The following is a 24,570-nucleotide window of genomic DNA, read 5'->3' on the forward strand; positions in this document are numbered from 1 at the left end:
TCAGGGGCCGGCTTGTCAGACAGGATGATGGGGCGACTACCCCGGATGGAAGGTTTGATTCTGGGGAGTCCCCCGGGTGGAAGACAGGGGAGGCTACAGTGTAAGTACCTAGGCAGGTAGGCTTAGAGCCGATGACGGGAGGTGTGTGGCTATGAGATGGATTGTTGGATCGCCAGTGAGTGAACGGATAACTCACATTCACCCTCCCCATCTAGAGCTTGATCCTCGGCCCTTTTTGCTGAAGGAAAACACAATGTCCATATGATGATTGGGCGGCTGTCTCCGAGCATCTGAAACTAAGAGCTAGAGCCGGCAGTGGCCGTTTAAAGACGAGATGTCATAAAGATAAATGTGACCGAGGATGATGTCGAGGCCTGAGAGGCAAGGAAACCATGATGTTCAATTCCCACAAGAGAAGGTAGCAGCCCAACCCAGCGGGGAGGGGTCAGTGGAAAGATGTTGGCCAACACTGGAACTTGAGAAGGCACGATGTGTGTGGTGCGGGGAGGGGACGATGCCGGTGAGTTGAAGGATGAGTGGGGTTGGAGAAGTGGGAAAGAGCTCCGGGGAGTTGGTGGAGACGATACACCTTACGGAAAGCTGTGTTTTTCGGGAATTCCAGTTTGTCCCTAGGCGCTGCCAAAAGCAGAATGGGTTCCCAGTTACAGCTTGTCCTTGCCCCCTTCATCCCATATTCCCTCCCGTCCTGTCCAGCAGTTTGGTGGTTCAATGGAGTTTAACAGATTGAAAAGGGATGAAATTTCATCCTTGATCCCTGTATGTAACGGCGGCCCCACAGTACCACCTCCGCAACCGACGGCTTCAGGGCCCGCCATCCACAAGCCGTTGCTCTCCACCCCAGGGTCACTGTGACCACTTCAGGACGTCGACGACCTTCTTACTCTTGATTTGTATTCTTTAAACGCGCACCTTTTACCACTTCAAACATCGCCAGAAAATCAATGTTCTTCTCTCAACTTATTTACCGCCTCCAAAACAGCGGTGCCCAAGAGCTGTCAAGGGTCCTTCCTTGTCTTTCTTTGGTACCGCGAAGTCAAGATCCAACTGTGATTCAGGAACGATGTCCATTGACGGGAACCCGATATATGAGGGGAGTATTCAATGCTTCCTCGCCTCTATCCCGTCTCGACTTAAGCTCTCTTCCACGGCAATTGCTTCTGGGGGGCAGGTCACAAGCACAATGTGACGCAGCGTGACCGCTCGCTGGGCCTCTGGAGCCGCCTTCTGTTTATATACTGACGCTTTATTTCATATTCTGGTCGAGCTCTTTGGGCTGAAGCTGTGCGTCACAGTGAGGGTGCAGCGACAACTTAGGGGTCGCAATATCTTGATGTTTGCCGCGCCAATTACAGCTCACTGTTCTACAGTAACTGTTGATCTTGCCCGGCTGGGCTTTCTATACCAACCATATCAGCCAGGTATATCCTAGCTGTCGTCAATATCGAGACTGTGTCCCGGGTCGCTGCACCATGGGAGCGAGACACCCGAGGTCGAATACTTTCAAGTCCTCTTTCCGCATTACATACAAGGACGGGGACCATGATACGGCCGAGCCTGCTGTTCTCAGGAACTGAAGAGCGTTGAAGGTGCCGTTCGCTTAAGCAGCAAAACCCGGAACCCCCTGCAACCCGCGACCTTCACCAAATCTAGCCCCTTGCAAGATCGGGCTCTGGTCCCTAACGGTCGGCGATCCTTGGCAGTCTACGGACGATCGTCTCCCGAAATTCAACCCAGCTTCCTCGCCTCTTCCCTCACCTCGACCATGAAATCACCTCTTCACCGCATCACCACTTGCTTTCAGAACACCGCGAGCTTCATACTCTGGCGTAGCACTCTTTATGGAGCTCTCAAGCATCTTTGCTCCAGTGACCGCTTCAGGTTGTCGTCAGACAGTTACACTTGGTCACATTACACCTCCCCATTGCTGTTGCATGGCTGGGGATAGCATCAAGAATCATCATCATATTGTCAACTACCGGAAGTTCGGAACCGAGACTATTAAGCAAAGACCGGCATACCAACCATGACATGCCTCGATTCGGGGCCGTTTTAAGCTCTGTATCAGTGCAGATGTCCCCAGCAATTACGGTAAGGTAACCCGTCGAGCATGATGAAGATCAAGCCTCTTCTTGTTCTTGTTCTTGTTGTCGATCTTTTGCTTATACCCAGGAACCAAGCTCTTGTGCCTTGCTGTTGCTTGCCAGCCTAGACCAAGCAGCTCCGGTAGTTCACTGACCGCAGCCTGCCTTCCATATACCGGGTGTATCCTGCAGGCGGAGATGCTGGTGCCGAGCGCTAAGGTCAAGTAAGTGGGCACACTTCCTGCTTGATCTTCCAGGTTTGTGCTGTACATATTCTCGTTCCTCGTCCCGCGACACCTATCGGTCCGAAAATCTCTCCGTCGTCTGCTTGTGCTCAGGTCAGGAGCCCTACAAGCCCGGATTGTCGGGAGGCTCTCCGGCTTCGACTTCTCGATAACGCACGATATCCAGGCTGGTCTTTACTTTCTGACTTCACTATACAGTGTTTCAAAGCTTATTTGCTCATATCAACCTTTAGCAGCACTTAATCTACCTGAACATGTAGATACAAGCCCCTCGAGTATTGCAAGAAAGATCAGGTTGCTGTTTCGAACGGGGTTTGAAACACGGTTCGGTTCAATGGGCTAAGATCCATTGACTTCGGTGAGCTTCGGACGAAAGCATATCACTACCTAGCCTCTACATATTGTTCCCAAAGTCGGATTCCTGTCTCGTCTCCAAAGTATTCATTGTCTATCAAGGACTCGTTGAATCTGTAGCATCACTAGTCCACACCCCAACCCCGATCTCCGCCTTGGGTTTGCATGTGAGCTACTGCACCTCCCCGCAAGACGATACGACTGTTTGGTTCATGCGGTGGACCCGGACAGCGGAAGAGGCAACGCCATCAGGTTAGGAGAATTGGGATCAGGGGTCCGCTGCCGATACGCCAAGGTAGGAGATTTGAGAATCCGATTCGGTGTGGTTGGGCTACCCGAAACTTGTTTGTCGTCTTGCCCTCCAGACTTGTACAAAGTAATTGTTGCGCCCCTCTCTATATCTTACTCGGAATTCAAGATGGAAGAAAATAGTCGTGACGAGTATTCTGTCAAACAAGTGTGCGGTACACGCCTGGAGGCAAAGTAGAGACCTCGCACTGAAGACGATAGCACGCGGTGTACCTACCGTGGTACGTTCTCTATGATCTGCTGAGTTTTAGACGGCCGAGGGAGTTGAATCCATCAGTCTCGGTGTCAGATCATGATCGTTTCGACGACTCTGCCCTACCTACCTATTTGATATATTGCTCGGCTACCACTCGGAGTGCCTACCGAAACCTTAGACGACTGACAACAACATTCCTAGAAGCATCTGACGGAATAGTCACGGTAGGCCCAACAGCAAGCCTTTCAAAAGCACTCTAGGCACTATGCTGAACGGTCTCTTTCTCGGCCCAACCCGAGCCTGCCTAGATTGAAAACTCAGAGTAGGGACCGTTGTTTTGTTGTTCAAGTCGTTGCTGACAGCATCTTGAACCGTGTCCAACTGTTACGTCTATATTACTTGCAATATCAGAATCCTGCTCGAGAAGCTCTCAACCTGGGCACCAACGCCTTAAAAATTTATCACTAGTCACATCTCTGGTAGCTTCCAACTGTCTTGTTTTGTGAAGAAGTCCTGGCTGAGATTGCCTCCGGTGGGGTGCTGTTGTCGACAGTACGTCCTAGCGGTCTATGCTCACAAGGACCAGCAACTCGGTTCTGGGCAGTTTGTAACCCGGATAGATAGACGGTAGATGTAAATGTATCTTCGAATTTCGTTTCCTAATTAATTCTCATAATCCCCTTCCCCCAGAACCTGCCTGCCGCAAAGTAGGATCATCCGGGACTCGCATCCGATAGACCGCTCGCTCATTGACCACCACATGCACCTCACGTTCCACTCGCCACAATGAACCATCTGTGCATCAACTCTGTCATGAGTCCCCGATTCCAACCGCTACACCATAAGCCACACATGCAGACACTGATCATGGGAGAACCTCCCCAGACCATATGCCCGATATCCACCTCTCCGCACGCAAATGCAACACCTTTACACCATACTCTAGATGCCCATCCATCCAGTCCTTGTTGAGCAAGGCTTGGCTCATGTCTCCTCTTTTCTTAACGAGGTCGATGGACCGAGCCGGTTGGCGATGATCGTGACAATCTTGTGTTACGCTGCCCTGGCTCCTCATCCTATCTCTTGGTGTACAGCATGTCCCAAGAGGTCAGCTCGATTCATGTATCGATGCTCGTAATCGGGTAGCCAGGTAGCATCGCTCGAGAACCTAGACCGTACCTGTGAAAGTACTTCTCTTGTCAGTGAAACTCCTGTATAGCGGGGTATGTTACCAGATATCCTACCATTTCTCAAATAATACCCGAGCCAATATGCCATTTCATCTCCTTTGATGTTCAACTGGTCCGAGTCCCCTTTCAAAAGAACTGCCTCCCGCTCGCCAACCTCACAAAGCTGTACGGTACGTTCTGCCCAACCAGCAACCTCAGCGTCTCAACTGTCGTAAAAGCCGTTACATCCGCCGCCCCATAAGCCGCGAACCCACATTGCTCAGCAATCAAACCCGGGTCCCCCTTCCGTGGGCCATGCCCCGAGCCGTCTGCCAGGTCCAAAAACACCCTTCTCGAGTTTTCCCTTCCCGCACCTGCCGCCCCTCGAGGCGGCGACCCGAACAGACGAACGAGCATCCCGACTAGATTACTCTTTTCCGGACCCAGAGCACTCACCACCACAAACGGCGAGCCGGCCCCCGCTCGTATAGACTCGGTGCCGTTGGCATTTACCGTACGGGCTCTCTGTATGCTCTCGAGGCTGTTGAATGGCTCGATAAGAAGGTCTTTGGCAAAGGCGGGAGGTGTTTTGAAGCCGACGGTGTAGACCTTACCGACCTTCAGGGCTTTGAGAGCGAATAAAGCACTGGCTGCGTCGTCGGCCGATGAGGCAAGTACCACAGCCGCGCAGCCAAAGTAGGCAGATGGAGCAAGATCACGGGTAAGGGTACTAAGGATACCTTTCCACGAGGCGTTGTCAAACACGAGAGAAGTGTTCGGTGGCAAGCCCGACTGCGTCGAGCCGACAGCACCCACGGAATCTCCGTTTTGCTGCCGAGGCGGGCTTGATGGTGTGGATGCTGAACTAGATGATGTGGCCGGCCGGACGACGATGGTATCAACCATCCCGATGAGTCGAGCGGCTTCGCTGAGAACCGGCCCGTTGCCATTGTTGAGTGATGCAAAGAAGCCTTTGCTCGTCGCCAGATTGGTGAGTGACATGGCTGGATTTAGGTAAGCACCGCCAAAGTTTCTTTGATTACACCACGTCTCGATGGAGGCAAGCCCTTTGGGTTGTCGCTCCACGACGGCAAAGTGATGTGGTAACCCAAGTTCGTTGAAGCATTTCTCATAGAAGGGTGCCTGTGGAATGGCACTCCGCATGCTCGGGCTAGTAATGCCATAGATGTTCTTCTTTGGCAGCTGTCCAACCAACGCCAGGGCCTGGTTGATCTCAGCTGCGCTCATCTGCCCCGGAGCTGCGATGATGGGCAGCAGAGGGTGGGTGATAGGAGTGAAGACCTTGTTTAGCGTCCGAGAGAACTGACCCGTTTCCCCCATGTTGACAGCAGACAGCGGTGGTGAATCGGGATATTCAGCCTTGATTTTTGACCGGAAGTATTCCAACTCAAAGTTTTCATTGTGGTCATTGATGATGGCAATCATTTTCACAATGTCGGCGTACCGTCGAGACTGGAGGAATATTGACTCGGCTCTCTGTGAGGGCCACTTGAAAGTGCCTGAGAAATCATGGAAGGCAGACATGATGCGACTGCTCCCGCGCTGCTCGTACAGTCTTCGTCGAATGGTTTCTGGGAGCCAGAGCTCGACGTCGATGTACTCAACGCCCCACTGAATCGCCCGGTAAAGATATTCATAAAACAAGTCTGGATTGTCCATCGGAAATCGGCCATTCTCTTTCGTACACCTTGTCGTGAATATGATTGGCAGTTCGGTCCTCTGGCGAAGAAGCATGAGCTGTTCGCCAACATAGCTCAAGCTTGGGATTTCCGAGAACCGTCCATTGCCCAGAGGCTCTTTCAAGAGATCAACTCGAATCTCGACAGCGTCTGAGCCGACAGTGAGGATGTCGATGTTTGGGAGCGCAGCATGGACATCCGGAAACGTTGTCGAAATGAAGTACGTCCTCGGTTTTGCCATTAGTGTTTCGTGGTGGCTAAGCTGTCCCAGGGTATGTGATACAAATCGTGTTAGATCTCTTCGGAAGAAGGAAGCTTCGGTATAAAGCCACTCGTAATCTGTCTGCGCTGACAGGTAGACGTCGGGAGGCATGCCCAGTGTTGTACAATGAGCGTTGATGGTCACGACCAGTCCCCTGTTCCGTGAGGCTATCTCAGCCTTTGCACTTTCCGCCGAGACCCCAATAACCCAATCCTGATCATCCCTGGTAACGTCCCGAATCCCTCCTTTCAGTCGGTAAGGCTTCCCGAGAACCTCAGCAAAGACGGCCACTATCTGCTCTTGGCCAGGACCATACATTATCACCACTATTCTTGCATCTCCTTGTTGCAAACCACCTCGAATCGTCATCTCATGTGATGCACGTGGTGCTCGAGTTTCAATGTCGATATCCATAGCTATGTGATTTCGTCCAAAACTTTGTCGTCGTCCTGGCGCGGGCAGCGACTCCAGTGGTTGAACAGCCGCCATCATGGCTGTGTCTGTTTTTCGACTCGTCGTGTAGCCGTAATTATAAGGGATCCGATGATCAGGGGCTCGTGTCGGTGCCCTCGCCTCTCGTCCCAGATTCCAACTGACTGCTCTATGCCGGCGATTCCAGTTCGAGCCCCAACTACGAAACGGCAGGATCCTTCTGAAGAGGCCTATTGCGCATGGCCTAGACTCCCGGGTTGAGGAAGCTGGCTTCTGATCTGGGTAAGTCCCGTTTGATTCGGTGAGCTGTGGGCGCTGAATAAGTAATCTATTGGGAATTGGGCGAATTCTTTTGCTTTTCAGTCGACGTATGAAGGTGGCCTCAGAAATGCCTCGGAAAGACAACAGACGTCGTGTTGGCCTGTCGGGAGTGTTCCAGCAAGTTTGGAGAAGACGTAATGTTCCAGTTCGAGCCAAGTCGTAGGTGGTTCGGTGCCAGAGCCTCACAATACAGCCGGTGATGACGGCGGGTAAAGATGAGACACGAGACGGAGCGGGCCAGAGCACTCAATGGAAAGATCCGGCGACATGTACGGGTATATCAGCACCTGGGTATCTGCCGCGTCATTTGCCTGGGAGATGGGACCTGGGAATCAACAAGAGACCGAGGGGGTTTGCAAGACATCTGACATTGGGGTTTCTGGAAGGTAGATAGCGTATATTGGGTCTTGGGACCGCCAAGCCAGTCGAAATATTTCGCCGACGTTTGTTTTACCGTCATCAGACGGATGGAGCACTGACGGCAGACCTGAACCAGACGAGCGAGCAAGCTGGGTCAACTCCCACGCTGGCCTGTCTACAATCGCATGTATTGGTGCTGCTAGCTGCCGGCCAGGGGGACGGGAACAGCGTGTGACTGGATTAAAATAGTGGAGTCTAGGTAACTGTCATCATAACTGGCTATTAACATTGGTAGTTCTTGTCTACGACACCCGATTGTGTTGGAAGACATACACACCCAATCCAGACGTGCCTGGATCTATCGTGGCGTCAGACTTGCCGTGACAAATGCCGTCTGCGATCGATACAAATTATCCATGGCCAGGTCCAATACCGCCTGGAACGAACGTGCCACGGGGCAGCAGCTGGACTATCGATGATTCCCACTGAAGGACCGGGAGGGACGATGGTAGGCGGGGAATCAACCGAACAGGTTCCTAGGAAATTACGCGAAGACGGTCCGTCAAGGCCAATTCATCCGGCGTTACGTTGTGGTCGGCACAAGCCGAACGGTTGAATACTGTAACGACCTTGTCCATTCACCTGGGAGCTGGAAAATGAGTGAGTGGTGATTTGCGAGAGGCGTTCAAGACAGGGAGCGAGTGCGAAGAACCCCACAGTTTCTCCAGCACCTGGAGAATCTCTCTTTAAAAGTCCGCCAATGAGAGTGCTCGGATTTGAGCCCATGCTCTGTTCGTGCAGATCTGATGGGGGGCCGATGCGCTAAAAGCTGGGGCAAGGACCGCTAAAAGGGCCCTTTCCCAGGGATTCCTGCACCCACTGAAGATCTTCGTCCACTCCTCCAACTTTGATTCAATCAGCACCCTTCTCCGACACCCAACAACCCAACAACCTGGGTTCATGCGGGCAACACCATGAACCATATCTGATACATTGGGTGGGCAGTGTCTAATTTTCCGTAAATCATCTGCCTCTATCTCGCTATCTCGTTCCGGAATGCTTACTTCCATCCACTCCCTCAGCCCTAAGCGCAGCTGACTGTCGACCATAAGTTGAGGTCGTCACCGTTATGGAAGATTGATTCCCCTTCCTGAAACGGGCAACTCACAACATGGCCCTGCTCCCGTTTCACCCAAGGATCGCCTTTCCCGACTTCAGGCTGAATAGACCCAAACTTCCGTCAAAGGCAAATTCCGTGTGGGATGGTACTATAGTGATTGCTTCAACCTTACCAGCTGTGGGGAGCCAAGCTGGGTAGAAGTTCGCATCGTTTCAATGGGAAGACAGGCCGTCGAGATCTACCCGGTTTCTTTCCCACAGATTACCTTGCATCGAGACGGTCCGCGAATTGTACATGACGAATAATACTCCGAGGCATCAAACGCCCAGCATGCTAGCGTGACATGATGATAGCTTCACCTGTGTTATCTTGTGGATAAGTAATCCATCTTCCTGGTCTGCAGGGCATGAATTTAGATTCCTCGTGGCAAATGTTGCTTTGTTGGCTTCCAAGCATTCCGACTGCTGGAAAATCTCGGCGTTGTTCGCTACCAGTTTGTCAATTTTCATGGGGGTCAACGTCTCGGCCCGAGATATCGCGACGTTATGCGACGCAGGTCTGGACTGGGCCATGCAGAAAGAGGCCGAACAGCTTATTCGACAATTTGTCATGCCACGTCTAGTTGTCATCATATCACGTTCACTTGAGGACATGTGATGATAAGGCCCGAGGTATTCAGCTCAAAATAGAGTGACAATGAAAGACATTGTATCAGAGTCTTGTTACGTCGTGAAGCTGTCCTCAAAATGAGAGCCTCATGTAGCAGGTCTTACGATGAAGAAGGTAGAGCTCAGCTTTACATACCTTATTAGACTGGGTCACACATTAAGGTTTTACAGTGTGACCTTGATAAAATTGTATTTCTGTTTCATAGAAACACAACAAGTTGGCCCACCGGTCAAAAGAATTTCAGATACATCACTCCTCTCAAAACCATTCCTCTTCGCGCTATCCGAAAGCCTTCCAGTTCCCTCCCACCTCCATTCTTCCTAAACAAAATCACCACCCCCCCTTCAATCCCTTCTCAATCTCCTCAAAAACCTCAACTCCTTTCACCCCTAAAGCAGTACCCACCCCAACAACCCCCGCCCCAGCAGCCCTCATCCTCTTGTACCCCTTCTCATCCTCCACACCTCCAATCCCAATTACAGTGATATGCTTCAAACTCGGTCTCTCATCCAACATCCTCCGAATAGTAGCCACATTCCCCAGGGCCAGCGGGTGCAGCGCCGCCCCGGCCATCCCCCCAATCCCGTTACCTGGCAGAACAGGGTCGCCCTCGGGTGAGAGAACGAGACATGACCCTAGGGTGTTGGTGCATGTTATGAAGGAGACTTGATCACCTTCCTCTTCGAGGGCAGAGATGAGTTCGTTGTATTCGGAGGCGTGGGTGTAGGGTGGTGTTTTGATGCCGAAGGGCAGGCGTGGTAAGTCTGGTCTGAGTTTATCACGCATCGCGAACCGCAGGCGGCGAAAGTACTCGACCAGTGCGTCTTTAGAGTACGCGGGAGGAGGTTTGTTGGGTATGTTGGGGCAGGAGAGATTGATTTCCATGTAGATGTGACCGGCGGTTATATACTCGGACAGGTAATCGGCGATGCATGTATAGCATTCACTGACCTCGGTCGGGGTGCCCGTGACTGAGATGATGAAGGGTTTGATGGGCTGAGTACCAGAGCAAGTAGTATAGATCTTGCATATCCATTGCATATATTGAAGTAGAGCGTAAGGGCTGTAGCCTAGTGTGTTCAAGCTTGCTTTTTGAGCAGGAGCTTTGCTGGCTTCTTGGGGGGTTGGGTTGGTGGATTTTGAGGTTTCGGGATTAGAGGGATCGAAGAAGGTGTATCGATGAATAGCGTCATCGTGCTTGAAGCCGTCCAAAGTAGCGGTTCGAGTTGTAACTGCGCCTGTGGAAGGGCAAAGATACAGCCGCTCTAAGTCCACATCGCCGGATGCCCATGGGTTAGCCGAGTTGATCAATGGCGGGTTGATTTTGATGGGCGGTGGTAGTTCCGACATGGTTGATCGCTGAATATATGTTGGAGTTCTGTCTGCTGGGTGTAGTTGAAAGTTGTTGTCTTGAATTCGGCGGGGTTAGATGGATAACTTGAAGATAAGAGCTGCACCCCGCATCAAGTGTGTGGGGTCATCACAGCAGTATGAAGACATCAAACGAGCTTCAAGTCAACCACGGCGAGAAGTTGGTGGTCAAAAGTAATTTTATATATTTTTTTTCTCATTCATATCATCGACTAGAGCATATCATCAATGCCCTTGTCAGCATCTTTCTTGATCAACTCGACCATGCCCTGTCAACAGTCAGCATGTTATCCAATGAACCTTCAGAAGTCCACTCACCTCAGGCATAATGGGTTTTCCATCCTCAGTCTTAACGTAACGGAATGGCATCTCTGTGCTCTCATACTCGTTGAACTTGAGTTCGGGAAAGTCGACGTAGGGAATGTCTTTCAACGGTGCTGTGGAAACGTTAGTAAAGGTCATTGTGTAGAAGAGAGGGTTTCATACTCTTGCCCTCAACCACCAGACGAGTTACACGGACTGCAGTGTCTGTGGTCATCTGGACGGGCCCGAGACGACGGCCCTCAAAGCCCTTGGCCCGCAACTCGGATGTTCTGTCTGTAACCGAGTTAGACAAGGCATTATCGATCCTTTAGCAACTGTGGCAAATACCTCTAGGGGGGTCATCACCTATTATTTTATTAGCAAGTATTTTGATGTCAAGCTTGGCTCATAACATACCAAGAATTCCTCCAAACAGGAAAACATCAAAGTTGTCCGCATCTTCAGGGGCAAGATCACTCTTCCCCTGAGGGTCAAGAAGGCATACTCTAGACTTCTTGTCCGCATACAACTCCTCCACACCCCGCCTCTCAGCTGTGAACGAGGGGATGGCAGCCAAGGCGTCTGGGACCTTGAACTGTGGGTGGAGAGACGAAAGGAAGAACTTGGACCCAGTCTCTTGCGACTCGCGCGCGATGGTGATATACTCGAGTTCTGACCAGGGTCCAAGCTCCTCGTCCAGGTGCTCAACGATGTACGTTTTTCCGGCCATAGCGCTGAAACTTGAATCAAACCCTCACAAGATGCTCAGTTAGGAGATAAAATGGTGGAAAGTACACAAGTGAAGGTCGGAAATGTGCAATTAAACGGCATCGATAATTTTTAGCTCGTGGGCGCCCGATGCCAAGAACGGAGCCGGCAGATCGGCGCGCCCCACAGAAGGTCTTCCGAAGCCACCGGCGCTCCCCTGCAGCCCCGCGCCGCTATGTCCTCCCCTCCCCTCAAGACACTGTTCCAGACTGCGCAACAACGACGCTTCTTCAGTGCCCTAGCCACCGGATAGAGCCACATACCTACACCGGATACCGTTGCGCAAAGCCTCGACGAAGAGTAGCACAGGCGCCCGGGGATATTAGAGTTGCGGGCACATTATTCAGACCCGAATCCGGGAACGTGGCACAGGGAGAGCTTTGTTGGTCTTGCGCCTGGGGCCCTGCCTGTTGGACCCGGCGCGGTGAAACACGTACCTTGACTGGGCTGCCTGCCTACTATCTCGGGCAACTTTTTTACCTTATCCACGCATTGGTTCTGTCTACTCTTGCGAAATAGCTACAACCTGTCTTCTATTACCAATTATTTCAATCCCGTGGTATTCGTGTGGGACTATTACCTCCACGTTTCTTCTTACATTCCCTTGTTTGGCCTAGGTACCAGTGATAATCAGCAACGCCAAGCTCAGCTTGCAGTCGTCAGCCCGCCCCAGCCCACTGCAACCCGCCCCTGTCTTAGGACAGATCTGTCCATCCATTGGAAAAGTATCCCGACAAACCTCCATCGTCGGTTTCGCAGAGAACCTCACGTTATTTGACTGCCTTTTTTGGTCCCCGATGACCGCCGCTGCCGTCACCAGGTAGCCAGATATACAGGCTCTCTTCAACATTCGTTGCGCCGGTCTGAGGACCCTCGCGACTGGGGAATCATGGCTGTTGGACGGTCCTTGGCGGGCTGGAGGCGTCTACCATCCATCGTTACCGCCGCCGCCGTCGCCCTCTCATGGACGGCGACACTAGCTGTCGCCGATGTCAAGGCGGCCGGTGACTACTTTGTCCATTCACTTCCAGGGGCGCCGCCAGGTCCCCTGGTGAAGATGCATGCTGGGTAAGGAGTCTTGTCTCCAGTCCAAACCAGGGATGTCCTCAACTAACATATGTGTCTGCTTGCGCGCGTTAGGCATATCGAGATAACACCCGATGTCAATGGCAACATGTTCTTCTGGCACTTCCAAAATAAACACATTGCGAACAAGCAACGAACAGTGATATGGTTGAACGGCGGCCCCGGCTGCAGCTCCGAGGACGGTGCCCTGATGGAGATTGGCCCGTATAGGTTAAAAGATAAGGACACGCTGGTGTACAACGAAGGAGCATGGAACGAGTTCGCCAATGTCCTCTTCGTCGATAACCCTGTCGGCACGGGGTTCAGCTATGTCGACACCAACGCTTATGTACGCGAACTCGACGTTATGGCTGACCAGTTTGTTACTTTCCTGGAGAAGTGGTTCAAGCTGTTCCCCGAGTATGAACACGACGATGTAAGTTGAGCTCCTGTTTTGAGCCAGAAAATATGGCTCTAATGTGTTATTCAGATATTTATTGCTGGAGAATCCTACGCCGGCCAGTACATCCCCTACATCGCCAAGGCTATCCTTGAGCGCAACAAGAAAGGCGGCGAGTCCTCCTACAAATGGAACCTCGCCGGTCTCCTCATTGGCAACGGCTGGATTTCCCCTCCCGAACAATACGAAGCCTACCTCCAGTTCGCCTACGAGAAGGGCATCGTCAAAAAGGGCTCCGACGCCGCCTCCAAGCTCGAAGTCCAACAGCGCATCTGCTCCAAGCAGCTGGCCGTCGGCCCCGCCCTCGTCGACAACACCGACTGCGAGAAGATCCTTCAGGACCTCCTCCAGCTAACCGCCACTAGCAAAGGCGGCGAGCAGCGTTGCGTGAACATGTACGACGTCCGGCTGACCGACACCTATCCGTCATGCGGCATGAACTGGCCTCCCGATCTCGACGCCGTAACCCCTTACCTCCGCCGCAACGACGTAATCCAGGCCCTGCATGTGAACCCGAACAAAGTCACCGGCTGGGTGGAATGCAACGGCCAGGTCGGCGCAAACTTCAAGCCCTCTTCCAAACCCTCGGTTGAACTCCTCCCCGACCTGCTAAAAGAAGTCCCCATCATCTTGTTCTCCGGCTCGGAAGATCTAATCTGCAACCATTTGGGCACCGAAGCGCTGATCTCCAACCTGCAATGGAACGGCGGAAAGGGCTTCGAAATCACCCCCGGCACTTGGGCCCCCAGACGTGACTGGACCTTTGAGGGCGAAGCAGCTGGCTTCTGGCAGGAGGCCCGCAACTTGACCTATGTAGTCTTTTACAACAGCAGCCACATGGTCCCGTTTGACTACCCCCGCCGCACAAGAGACATGCTAGACCGGTTCATGGGGGTGGACATCTCCTCCATCGGCGGCAAGCCCACCGACTCCCGCCTCGACGGGGAGAAAGTCCCCGAAACCACCGTCGGCGGGGTGGCCGGTAACGGCACCGACGCGCAGCAAGCAGAGAAGGAAAAGCTCGACACGGCCAGGTGGGAAGCCTATCGCAAATCAGGGGAGATCGTCCTGGTGATTGTGGCGTTTTCGGCAGCGGGATGGGGGTGGTGGGTGTGGAGGGAGAGGAAGAAGAGGAGGGGTTACATGGGGGTGTCTGGGGGGGAGAATATCTCGCCTTCTGGGGAAGCGAGGGGGAGGGAAGGGTTTAGAGACAAGCGTTCGGCGGCGGATTTGGAAGCGGGGGATTTTGACGAGAATGAGCTGGATGATTTGCACATGAGGACGCCGACGACGGTGATGGGTGGGGAGGGGAATGATCCCAGGTATAGTGTGGGCGCGGCGAGCGAGGATAGTGAGGATGAGGAGGACGTGAAGGGGAAGGGGAAGGAGAAGATGTCGGGTTGAGTCTAGGTCATATGGGGTTGGATGGGCAGAATCAAAGCCTTTTTGATACTACACAACAACTGGAACAACAGGAGTGAATCGGAAAGAAGGATTACAGAGAAAGGAAAGGCTGGTTGGTCGGTTGGTTTCCTGGTGTTTCAGGCGGGGGGTTTAACAAATGTCAATTTGAGCTCGTCTTTGCGCACGGCCTTTACAGTTCACGTTGGCATAAACAGCACATATATATACACTATCACACTCGAAGGCATTGCTTGCAAGCGACTGAAACGTGAGAACAACGTGGGCATATATTGGTGGCTGTCGCCAACCTGGATAGAAACTATCAATCAAGCATATTTGTGTTTCTATCTGGAGCTTATTCTCCCGCTAAAGTGCTTCAGTTCAGACATGTGCCTTCAGAGGTCTTGCCATATTCCAGCTGTTGCTGTCCCACAATTTACAATGCCCGTCCGCTGCATCCTTTTAAGACGCCCAGTCAAGCCTGGGATTAAACCCGCCTAATAAATGTCCCAGAGTAGTTTGATGGCCTTGTGGCCGAAGCGATGTCTTCGCTCGCCAACCCTTGGTCTTACTGACGGGATATTGAACTGCGCTGTTGGGTAGGCTTTGTTTATCGTTGTTGGTTGGGGTATCATTCTTGTCATTATCGCCTTCTTCAACTCGTTCAAATCTGAGCAGTGTTGTTGAGAATCTTGACTTGTTCGCCGGGCTTGAAGGCAGGGAGGCCAATATAGGGGCAGTCTGCGCATCTGAAAGCGTCACCGAGGTAACAGCTATTGCAGGAGCCAGTCTTGCCCTGGACGGTAAAGTCAAGTTCGCTGAGATCCTCAGACTTGAGCTTCAAGGTGGCAAGACCCTTCTCGGCCTTCTCACGACGGGCCTTGTCTTCGGCGGCTATTCTCTCGGCGAGACCACACGTGCTAGCAGATGTTAGTTTATTGTGCTTCGTATTGATGTTGAAGAAATGAGAAACATACCAGTCTTTGCAGGCTCTCCTCTTTTTGCCCGGCTGAGGCGCACACTCAGGAGGCTGCTGAATGGGACGCTTCAGATCCGCCTCAGTCAAAAGAGTGTCCTCATCAATGACATCGTCGTCGTCCTCGGCATCAAGATCCAAGTCATCACTGAAATCGATGAAACCAACCCCAGCAGGACCCTTGGATACTGGTGCTGGTGCCGGTGCCGGCGCTGGGGCAGCAGCAGCCTTCTTGCCAAAGCTGAGAGGGACACTTCCATCAGCGTTCACCTTCTTCGCCCCAAACCGCAGAGGTACAACCTCCTGCTCGGCATAATCAGGCTTAGTATACCCATCATCCCCCAACACCAACCCCGCCAGAATCGCCTCCTTCTCCTCTATCGAGTTGCCCTGTCCCAAGCTGCCGTCCTCGCTCCTCAAGGTACCACCAGCCTTGAGTGCCGGTACAACCTTGCCCCAGATCTCCCTGTTGGACAAGAGAGGGGACACCTCGCTGCGGCGGCTTCCGTCGGGGTCGGTCAGGACGAGGATAAGGTCGTAGGTCTTGGCGGGGAGGCTGACTAATCCAGCAGCGAGACGGTCGAGCATCTGCAAATCGGTGGACGACCGATCATAGACGGAGAACAAGGAGGTGAGGCGGTCCTCGCGGGATGCGATCGACGGGGGCGCAAGCAGGAGGGTTCGATCGCCAGAATCGCCCTTTGCGCTGGCAGCCGCCGCAGCGTGCGCGGGGCTGAAATCAAAGTCGGGAGTTGTGTCGATCATGACGGCGGCTGGAGGCATCTCGCCGGTGTTTTCTTGGTTTCTGGAATGAAAAGAGGCTGCTCCGAGAAATGAAACAAAGTAGAACCCAGGAATAAGGAAGCAAAAAATGATTGCGGATCGTGCCTGATTTGTATTGTTAATCCTGTCGTGGGGGCGGCAGGAGGTCGAGGCAGTGGATGGAGGGGCAGTTTAAGGATGCACAATTCTCTTGACCAATAATATTGAAGCTTATAAAGCGTTGCCACTAATACATTGTGTGGACAGTGCAAAAGATTAGATCTTGCACGCCATGTGGCATGATATTCGGCGGTTACCACACAGTGTGACTCACGGCTGATTACAGTGGGTTTTCTGATTCTCCCGTTCCCGCGGAGGGGGACTTGGAGATATCGTCATCAATGTGGGAGCCGATTTCGGCCATTTGGGGTATCTAGTATCGATAAGAATTACGAATGTGCACACTAGTATAGGTAAACTTTACTTCATCAGAGGCTGTCTGTGACGGTCCTGGCAGGAAGGAAGTTAAAGTCGATGTGAGATGTCAGCCGGCACTGGTCAGGCCCGCCCCGCAATCAACCTTGGAAGCGCCGTCAGATCCGGTGAATTCAGGGACCGATGTTTGGAAGTGAGGTGGAAACAGTTCCCCGTTACTTTGTGGATATCCGGTCTGTCACAGCCTGACCTGCTGGTGACGGGACTTTCGGAGAAATGCGGTCGTCTGGTTCGCTTTCCATGGATTTCGAGAGTCTGGACCGTTGCAGCTGGCCTCAGCTGGGGCGTGTCTAATCGAGTCATGGAGTGACACCTCACAGCCGTTTGACTGGCAGACCTGGGGGGACGAATTGGATGACGAGATTGGCTGAGTCCAGCTGGCCTGATCATGTCGTTGCAGCTCTCCAAAGATGACAGCTTTCAACAATTTCCAATTCCGGTCTATCGACCAAACAGAATTGCATGTTTGTTTCACGTATCAAGGGTTCTGGAGGAGGAGAGAAGCTTCCAGCCGGCATTGGGACCTGTCATTGAATTCCGGCGGGCACCCGTCAATCAGATGGACTAGCCGTTTATGGTATGGCTTTCCCCGCATTTTGTACCAGCACAGGAGAGCACAGGGGATCGCTGAGACCTTCAAATGTGGGGACCTGACATCACAAACGTACCCTCATTGAGCACTTCACACCTCGACACCTCACAAAGAAAAGGTGAGCAAGAATAGCAGGAATAGCCTGTGTCAATTGGGAATGCAAATCCCACTATGGCTAAATGGAACGAACACCAGCCACTAGACAGCCGGGGCCCAAGACTTTGCAGAATGGCGAGCAAATCACGTAATGGCTGCTGTCCAAAGTCAGCCCAGACTCATGGCCTCTTACATGCTAATCACGCGACTCCCATACAGCGCCTCGTAGACTCCCCACCACGCACCGTACCGCGTTGCCCCCTGTTCTTTCCCTTTGAGGATGCTCGCCTGATCAATGCGAGCCGTGACTGGCTGCTCCTTTTCCTTCCACAGCTTCCCAACCACTGACCTCTCCGGACCTCTGTCGGGCCTTTAAAGTCAAGAGCTCCCATCCCTCTCCTCGACACCCCGTTTCTTTCATCCAGCATTCAGACATTAATTCATCCATTGATCATCCACCATCTCGGATACCATCATCCAACCCATCTCAACATCAACTGATAACCTTGCTCGACTCACTCGAGACTCGCCCCTGAACTGGTACACCAGCTTTAGTGACATCACAGCTCCTCACAGAGTATGTATCGCCAGCCCGTCTCCTGCAGCACAGCTCCCCTTACCCGAGCTTATCACTCTCAACCCCGCATCTCTTTGTGTGACGCTGACCCTCTGATCGTCAGAGAACAACCTCTCCACCCAACAAGTCCAATTATCTTCGAACAACTTCACTCTAGTACTCTCTACCTTTACACATCCATCACACATCATCAAGAGTAAGCTTCATCACTGGCATTGACTCTAGGATCAATAGCATCAACCATTGACAACCCTTCCTGCAGTGACTCGCTCCCACAAGTTCAATGACAAGGACCACAGCATGGTGGCCCCCGTCACGGGTCACACCCAGCAACAAGTACCCAAGTTCTTTGGCAAGCATGGCTTTGCCGATGCCGACCCCAAGAAGACCAAGAAGAACGGCGGTGGTAAGGGCAATTGGTATGTCTTATTTCACCCTACCTCCTCTTACAGCTTAGAATATCACTAACACCAATTCTTTCAGGGGCCCTGTTGGCTTAGAAGCCGAGGATGAAGAGTTCAACTTTGTCCACACCCGCCGCCGCTCCAACAGCAGCAGCGTCTCCAGTCACCCCGAGCACTTCAAGTCCAAGTTCGAGATCAACGAGCCTGAGCCTGTGTTTGAGGAGGACATCCATGGAGCCATGGAGGAGGAGGAGGAGAAGGACAGCAGCCAGTCCAGCACCTCGAGCAGCAAGCCCGAGGACATGTAAGATCACACAGGGGAAGATCATTCATGACGCGTGAGGACAGTCACCCGCGAATTCTTGCGTGCGGGAATCCATGCTTTTTGTTCAGCATGGCGGAAGGTTCGTTGATACCCTTTAGAGGTCTGATATTTAGATCTGGCGGGGAGGATGCTTGCCTTCTATCTGGCTACCACACCTTTCTCATCTCCAACGAAGGCGGCTGGGATAGCTGCGCTGTACTAGTATTTATTTATTCAATTGATTTCTAAGAGTCTTGAGATTTGTATTCTGACTCCTGGTGCCTGATATGATGACGTAGTCGTTTCGAGAAAAGATAAACCCAGATTGTTTGCACGTAGCTCATTGTCGTTCATTGGTTCAAATGATAAATACAGGGAACAGAATCAGTAACTGTATATCCTCCTCACCATCGCTCTGTTCCTCCTTCTCTTGGTCTCTTCATCCACCTCAGCATCCTCTTCCGGTCGTCTTGTAGCAGGCTGCAACGCCTTGCCAATCGGCTCCTCATCAAAGTGCATGCCTCTGTAGTCCGTCACCGTTCGTCCCAACTGTGCGGCAACATTCGCGGCTGGTCTCGTTGGCTTCCCATCCACTGTCATTTTCCCTATTCTCAACAACCCCTTCCCGCCACGAATAGGATCACGAAGATAGATCGATCCTGTCTCCGAATCGGGAAAATACGCCGTCTGGATAGACAGACGCCACTCCTTTTTCCTTTTGGGTTGTTGTTGACCCCCATCTACTCCCGCAGCAGCATCAACGGATGAAATTTCTCCCCTCTCCAGCGCAACAACCCGCTCAAACATCTCCAACGACTCTGGCTGCGGGGGGTACCACTCCGGCACTTGCTGCTCGTCGTCCCCGATCTGAAGCCACTCCAGAACAGGGACTTGCTCCTCCGCCCAGGGGTCTTCTTTGCACCTTTCCAGCGCGGAGGCCACCTCGTTTGCGACGGCGGGTGGGAGGTCGGGGGAGGTGAGGTCGAGGATGTAGGAGATGTCGTCGCAGCGGCTGGTTTATTCTGTTCTTTTTTTGGGGTGCGGACGACGAGTTTGGACCATAAGGGGCCGAGGATGTGGTGTTGGTGGGCGATGTCTTCTAGATGGGGGGCGGAGGAGGGGAGGTTGGTAGAGAGGGTTGAGATGGAGGGGGTGAGCCAGGGAATTTGTCTGGCTACTGTGCGGATTTTGGGGGCGTGTCGGATGGGATAGGGGGGTTGCCAGGAGACGTCTTTGTGGGGTGGGAGGTGGAAACCGGATGAGAGGGAGGAGACGAGCATGGAGGCGCCGAGGGGGGCGAGGAGTGAGGTGAGGGAGGTAAGGGTTGAGTTGGGCGGGATGGGGATACCCGGGAGGGGGGTTTGGGATAGGACGGTGCCGGTGTCGAAGGAGTGGGGGGAGAGGGTCTGGATGGAGACGCCGGTGTGGGTGTAGCGGTTTAGGAGGGCGTAGTGGAGGGGAGCAGGACCGCGGAGGCTGGGGAGGGGGGTTAGTAAGGGGTGGTTAAAGCGTAAGGGTGAGGGTGACATACTCGGGTAAGAGGGAAGGGTGGACGTTGAGACCGCCGTATTCTGCTTGGTTTAGGAGCCGTGGTGGGACAAAACGGCCGAATGAGACAGCGATGATGAGGTTGATGCATTTCTTCATCTATTCAAGCGGAATGATGGTTAGCTTTGAGATGTAGCAAGCTCAAACAGGGGCACTTACAAACCAATTTGTGAAAGTGTCGTGTGGTAACGTTGATAGAGGAAGACCAAGTTCCCTGGCTACTGATGCTATTGGGACTGCATATTTTTTAATTATATGACAGGTCTTCAAAAGTCATCAGGTCAGGACATACCTTCAGTCACTTGCTTCAATCCTCTCCCGGTGGGCTTCGATGGCCGAACCAGCACATCAATAGACTCGATAAGACTTGGATCATCTTTGTGCTTCTTGTGAAGAGCTTTTAGCGAGTGACAACTGAACTCATCTGAGCCACAAAACAAGATTCGTAATGGATTGCCGCGTTGTGTACTGTATGTTGCAATGCTCAGTGGTCTTGCAACAGACCGTCGAAGTGGTCGTGAAGATGCCAACCACAGCATTGTGGTGGATTTCGCTGTTTCAACAGTAAACTTATTCAAAATTCAGAGCCTCGAATATGCAGATCTCTTATTGATTGGCGGAAATATGTGTAAGCGATAACAGGTCTTGAACGACAAGTGGAAGCTGTACCTGTTGTGAGTGAGTGAGTGAGTGAGAATGCTTTAAGTGAGAGATCAAAATGAGTGGGCCACGAACTTTGAGAGCTCTGCCCCCTGCAAGCCCGGACCCTGCTGATCCACCCTTGGCATTCCATCCCCCTGGAGCTTCCTTGTGCCAGCTCAAAAGATACGGTCAACATCACCAAAGTGAAACACCCGCCATGTTTGTTTCTTATCTGCTTGTACATTTTTATAGCTATGACCATGGCCTCAAGGAGCTTTCTAACCGACCGGCAGGCTGAAGAGCTGTGTGTTTCCCCCCACCAATAAACCCTCTATTATCTCTATCCCAGAAAAAACATGACATAGATAGCTAACCAAAATCCAGACACAAATCCATCATCGCCTACCTCACCTCCCTCAACCTCGCCACCACAGCCAACACCCTCCGCGCCGAGCTCAACCTCCCCGAAGAAACCTTTGACCTCGCCAAAGCAAAACAATACGAAGGCCTCCTCGAAAAGAAATGGACCTCGGTCATCCGCCTCCAGAAAAAAGTCCTAGACCTCCAAGCAGAGAACGCCCACCTCAAGAACGAGATCGAAAATGCCGGTCCTTTAGCCCTGTCGAGAAAGAACCAGGACCCAGCCAATTGGCTCCCCAAGGGACCGCCACGATACACCCTCGAAGGCCACCGCCTGCCCATCACCTCGGTAGCCTTCCATCCTGTCTTTAGCTCTTTGGCCTCGGCATCAGAAGACAACACGATCAAAATCTGGGATTGGGAGCTCGGAGAGTTGGAAAGGACACTCAAAGGGCACACCAAGGCAGTCTTAGATGTGGATTTTGGCGGGCCGAGGGGGAATACCCTCCTTGCAAGCTGCAGTTCCGACATGAGTATTAAGCTGTGGGATCCGGCGGATCAGTACAAGAACATCAGGACACTACACGGCCATGATCATATTGTGAGCTCGGTGAGGTTTGTTCCTGCGAATGGCACTGCTGGGGCGGGAGGGAATTTGCTCGTGAGTGCGAGTAAGGATAATACGCTGAAGCTGTGGGATGTGACGACGGGGTATTGCGTCAAGACGATTGAGGGGCATAATGACTGGCCGAGGGCGGTGGCGCCGTCGGCGGATGGGAGGTGGCTGTTGAGCACCGGGAGTGATAAGGCGGCTAGGTTGTGGGATATTGGGGGGACGGAGCCGGAGTGTAGGGTTGTTATGTTTGGGCATGAGAATTTCAACGTATGTGTCCCCATTTTTGTAACCTTTCGTCTCTGATTTGATATACTGACGTGGGTCTGATAGTTGTGCTGCGAATTCGCACCCTCAACTTCATACCCCCATCTCGCCCGCCTCGCGGGACATGAAAAGGTGCCCCCGGCAAACAGTGCTGCCGAGTTCATGGCGACGGGCTCGCGTGACAAGCAAATACGGCTGTGGGACAGGAGGGGACAATGTATCAAAGTGCTAGAGGGCCATGACAACTGGGTCCGAGGTCTGGCCTTTCATCCAGCAGGCAAGTTTTTGATCTCGGTAGCAGATGACAGGACGATGCGCTGCTGGGATTTGAGCCAGGATGGGAAATGTGTTCAGACCCTCTCTGGCATGTTTGACGGGTTCGTGAGCTGTGTGAGGTGGGCGCCGGGAATCACTAAGGATGGGCTTGCTGGTGGGGATGCTGGTGATGGCACGCCGAAGAAGAAGACAGGTGCCGAGGCGAATGGCGGGGTGCAGATGCGGTGTGTGGTTGCGACTGGGAGCGTGGATGGGACGGAAGGCAAGGTGAGGATATTTGCCAATTGAGTCTTTGGGACCAATGCAGTGTCGAAGCGGGCAAATGGCCAACATAGAGTATGAATAGGGTTTCAGGCAACATCATCAGCATCATTCGCATTCAGCATATTAGGGGTATGCTATAGTAAGGTCGTTGCCGTGGGTGGCTACAAGAAAGCGTTAATGTTAATGTTTACACATTTATCGTTGTTACTCTTCCACTTTGATGTGTTGTTCCTCCACATGTTGTTCTGGTAGTGGCTCTGGTACTGGTTGTGCTGGTGGTTCTGGCTGTTTCTCGGGCACTTGCGGTTCTGGTGCGTCCTTGACAACCTGCCACCGATATGCAACCGCCCACCTCCCCAGCCCACCCTCTAGTTCAACGTCCCAAGCAGGCGGCACAACGGCCACCACCGTCCCAACAGCTAGACGCTCCTGTCCGTTTCTTTTATCCGTACTGCGCCGATCTAGACCATGATCAACTCTTTCCAAGGAGCCTATCCTCCCATCACCAGCCAAAACAGCTTGCATACCAGGTGTTCCTACTCGCGCGTTAGGTAAAGCCGCACTGATGAGACTTAACCCCTCCCCTCCTCTCTTTACATCCTCCACAGTTAGTTGGACTGCCCCTGGTGGTAATGGTTGTGGCGCGTCGGCCTCTTGTTTGACAGGGGTGTCTGTATATTCTGATGTTTTTTTCACCTCAATAAGCCAATTTTGGAGTTCAGCCGCCAATCCATTGGTGAGATACTGGCCCTGCCCCCGACGATTGCGGCCCCGGCGAGGTTTGGGTGGAGAAAAGAGATCAGGATTTATGTTCTGGATGGAAAACTTCTTCGAGTCGGAAATAGGCGAGGTGGATGTTGGTGGTGATAGGGGTTGCAAAAAGCGAGGTGGTGGGTAAAAGATTTCTTTCCTTGCAGGTCTGGTGTCTTTGTCTGGCGGTGGTTTAGCTTCTGAGTCGGACTCGCTGTCGGATTTTATGTTCAGAGGGGAAGAGTGAGGTATTGGGGGTTCGTCATCATCGTCATCAGAGTAGATGGTGATGATGTGGTCGATTTCTGGGTCATCGTTTGGGGGTAGCTCATTGTCTGAGTCCGAGTCGATCGGAAAGGCAGAGCTTGGAATCCATTCTTCCTTTGGTTCGAGGTCGGGCTCTGATGTGGCAATGGATATTCTTCTCCTTTTTGGTAAGGGGCCGGGGTCAACCTCCTCGTCATTGTCCCCTGGCTCTGGGAGAGAAGACTGTGGGACAAGAGACGAGTCTATGTCGATTGTTTCTGGTAAGTTGTCTCGGACAGCAGTTGTTCTTGATGGTGACGGCTCCTCTTCATCATGTCGACTACGCTCCTGATCTTGAACGGGAGAACTATCTTCTATAAGAAGTTCTTGTGTAGCGCGAGCTCTCGATGCCTTGGCCTTGAGAGCCAACGCAGGAGTTGAGTAGGGCGCGGCATGGCTGAGATGCGAGAGCGGTTTTGTGGTAGATGAAAATTTTGGAGTGCCGTAGAATCTATAAGGTGCAGCCGAGCTTGACTGGTTTGGTGTTCGGCCGTGAGGTTGATGTGTGCCTGGTCGTTTTGAGAGCAGGAACCGAGAGGGTGCTGGTGTCTGATTGATGTTAGTGGTCATCTCATACGCGATTGAAAGAGAACTTACTGCTGGCGATGGACCCATCTGATGAATCAATACAGGATGAACAAATCAGTCACGGGTGTACTTAGTATACGGTTCCTGAACAGATCAAAATCATTCATCATTAAGGTTGTATATCTGGAAAACTGTAACAG

The 24,570-nt window shown here is 52.4% G+C and overlaps 9 protein-coding genes across 9 annotated transcripts; 3 read left to right on the plus strand and 6 right to left on the minus strand.

The window, feature by feature from the left end:
- Positions 1–4,522: 4,522 nt before the first annotated feature.
- Positions 4,523–6,829, minus strand: PODANS_2_10000 (uncharacterized protein; the record flags this gene model as incomplete). The annotated part of the gene is made up of 1 exon (XM_001911774.1): positions 4,523–6,829. The coding sequence occupies one exon, from the start codon at positions 6,827–6,829 to the stop codon at positions 4,523–4,525; it is 2,307 nt and encodes a 768-aa protein (XP_001911809.1).
- Positions 6,830–9,569: 2,740 nt separating this feature from the next.
- PODANS_2_10010 (uncharacterized protein) lies at positions 9,570–10,589 on the minus strand (the record flags this gene model as incomplete). Its single annotated transcript, XM_001911775.1, has 1 exon — positions 9,570–10,589. The coding sequence occupies one exon, from the start codon at positions 10,587–10,589 to the stop codon at positions 9,570–9,572; it is 1,020 nt and encodes a 339-aa protein (XP_001911810.1).
- Positions 10,590–10,822: 233 nt separating this feature from the next.
- Positions 10,823–11,643, minus strand: PODANS_2_10020 (uncharacterized protein; the record flags this gene model as incomplete). The annotated part of the gene is made up of 5 exons (XM_001911776.1): positions 10,823–10,879; positions 10,929–11,047; positions 11,097–11,207; positions 11,262–11,279; positions 11,331–11,643. 5 exons carry the CDS (start codon positions 11,641–11,643, stop codon positions 10,823–10,825), a joined length of 618 nt encoding a protein of 205 aa, XP_001911811.1.
- A 1,155-nt stretch (positions 11,644–12,798) lies between these two features.
- Positions 12,799–14,610, plus strand: PODANS_2_10030 (uncharacterized protein; the record flags this gene model as incomplete). The annotated part of the gene is made up of 2 exons (XM_001911777.1): positions 12,799–13,182; positions 13,237–14,610. 2 exons carry the CDS (start codon positions 12,799–12,801, stop codon positions 14,608–14,610), a joined length of 1,758 nt encoding a protein of 585 aa, XP_001911812.1.
- Positions 14,611–15,274: 664 nt separating this feature from the next.
- Positions 15,275–16,369, minus strand: PODANS_2_10040 (uncharacterized protein; the record flags this gene model as incomplete). Its single annotated transcript, XM_001911778.1, has 2 exons — positions 15,275–15,530; positions 15,588–16,369. The coding sequence occupies 2 exons, from the start codon at positions 16,367–16,369 to the stop codon at positions 15,275–15,277; spliced, it is 1,038 nt and encodes a 345-aa protein (XP_001911813.1).
- Positions 16,370–18,213: 1,844 nt separating this feature from the next.
- PODANS_2_10050 (uncharacterized protein) lies at positions 18,214–18,820 on the plus strand (the record flags this gene model as incomplete). The annotated part of the gene is made up of 3 exons (XM_001911779.1): positions 18,214–18,304; positions 18,371–18,527; positions 18,592–18,820. Coding segments are annotated over 3 exons (477 nt in total), but the record flags the coding sequence as incomplete, so codon positions are not given.
- A 736-nt stretch (positions 18,821–19,556) lies between these two features.
- PODANS_2_10060 (uncharacterized protein) lies at positions 19,557–20,903 on the minus strand (the record flags this gene model as incomplete). The annotated part of the gene is made up of 4 exons (XM_001911780.1): positions 19,557–20,292; positions 20,348–20,457; positions 20,524–20,600; positions 20,657–20,903. 4 exons carry the CDS (start codon positions 20,901–20,903, stop codon positions 19,557–19,559), a joined length of 1,170 nt encoding a protein of 389 aa, XP_001911815.1.
- Positions 20,904–21,260: 357 nt separating this feature from the next.
- On the plus strand, positions 21,261–22,810 carry PODANS_2_10070 (uncharacterized protein; the record flags this gene model as incomplete). The annotated part of the gene is made up of 3 exons (XM_001911781.1): positions 21,261–21,310; positions 21,391–22,249; positions 22,313–22,810. 3 exons carry the CDS (start codon positions 21,261–21,263, stop codon positions 22,808–22,810), a joined length of 1,407 nt encoding a protein of 468 aa, XP_001911816.1.
- Positions 22,811–22,990: 180 nt separating this feature from the next.
- PODANS_2_10080 (uncharacterized protein) lies at positions 22,991–24,457 on the minus strand (the record flags this gene model as incomplete). The annotated part of the gene is made up of 1 exon (XM_001911782.1): positions 22,991–24,457. The coding sequence occupies one exon, from the start codon at positions 24,455–24,457 to the stop codon at positions 22,991–22,993; it is 1,467 nt and encodes a 488-aa protein (XP_001911817.1).
- Between the last annotated feature and the right edge of the window lie 113 nt (positions 24,458–24,570).

Source organism: Podospora anserina, chromosome 2, assembly GCF_000226545.1.
Source record: "Podospora anserina S mat+ genomic DNA chromosome 2, supercontig 2".
Lineage (NCBI taxonomy): Eukaryota > Fungi > Ascomycota > Sordariomycetes > Sordariales > Podosporaceae > Podospora > Podospora anserina.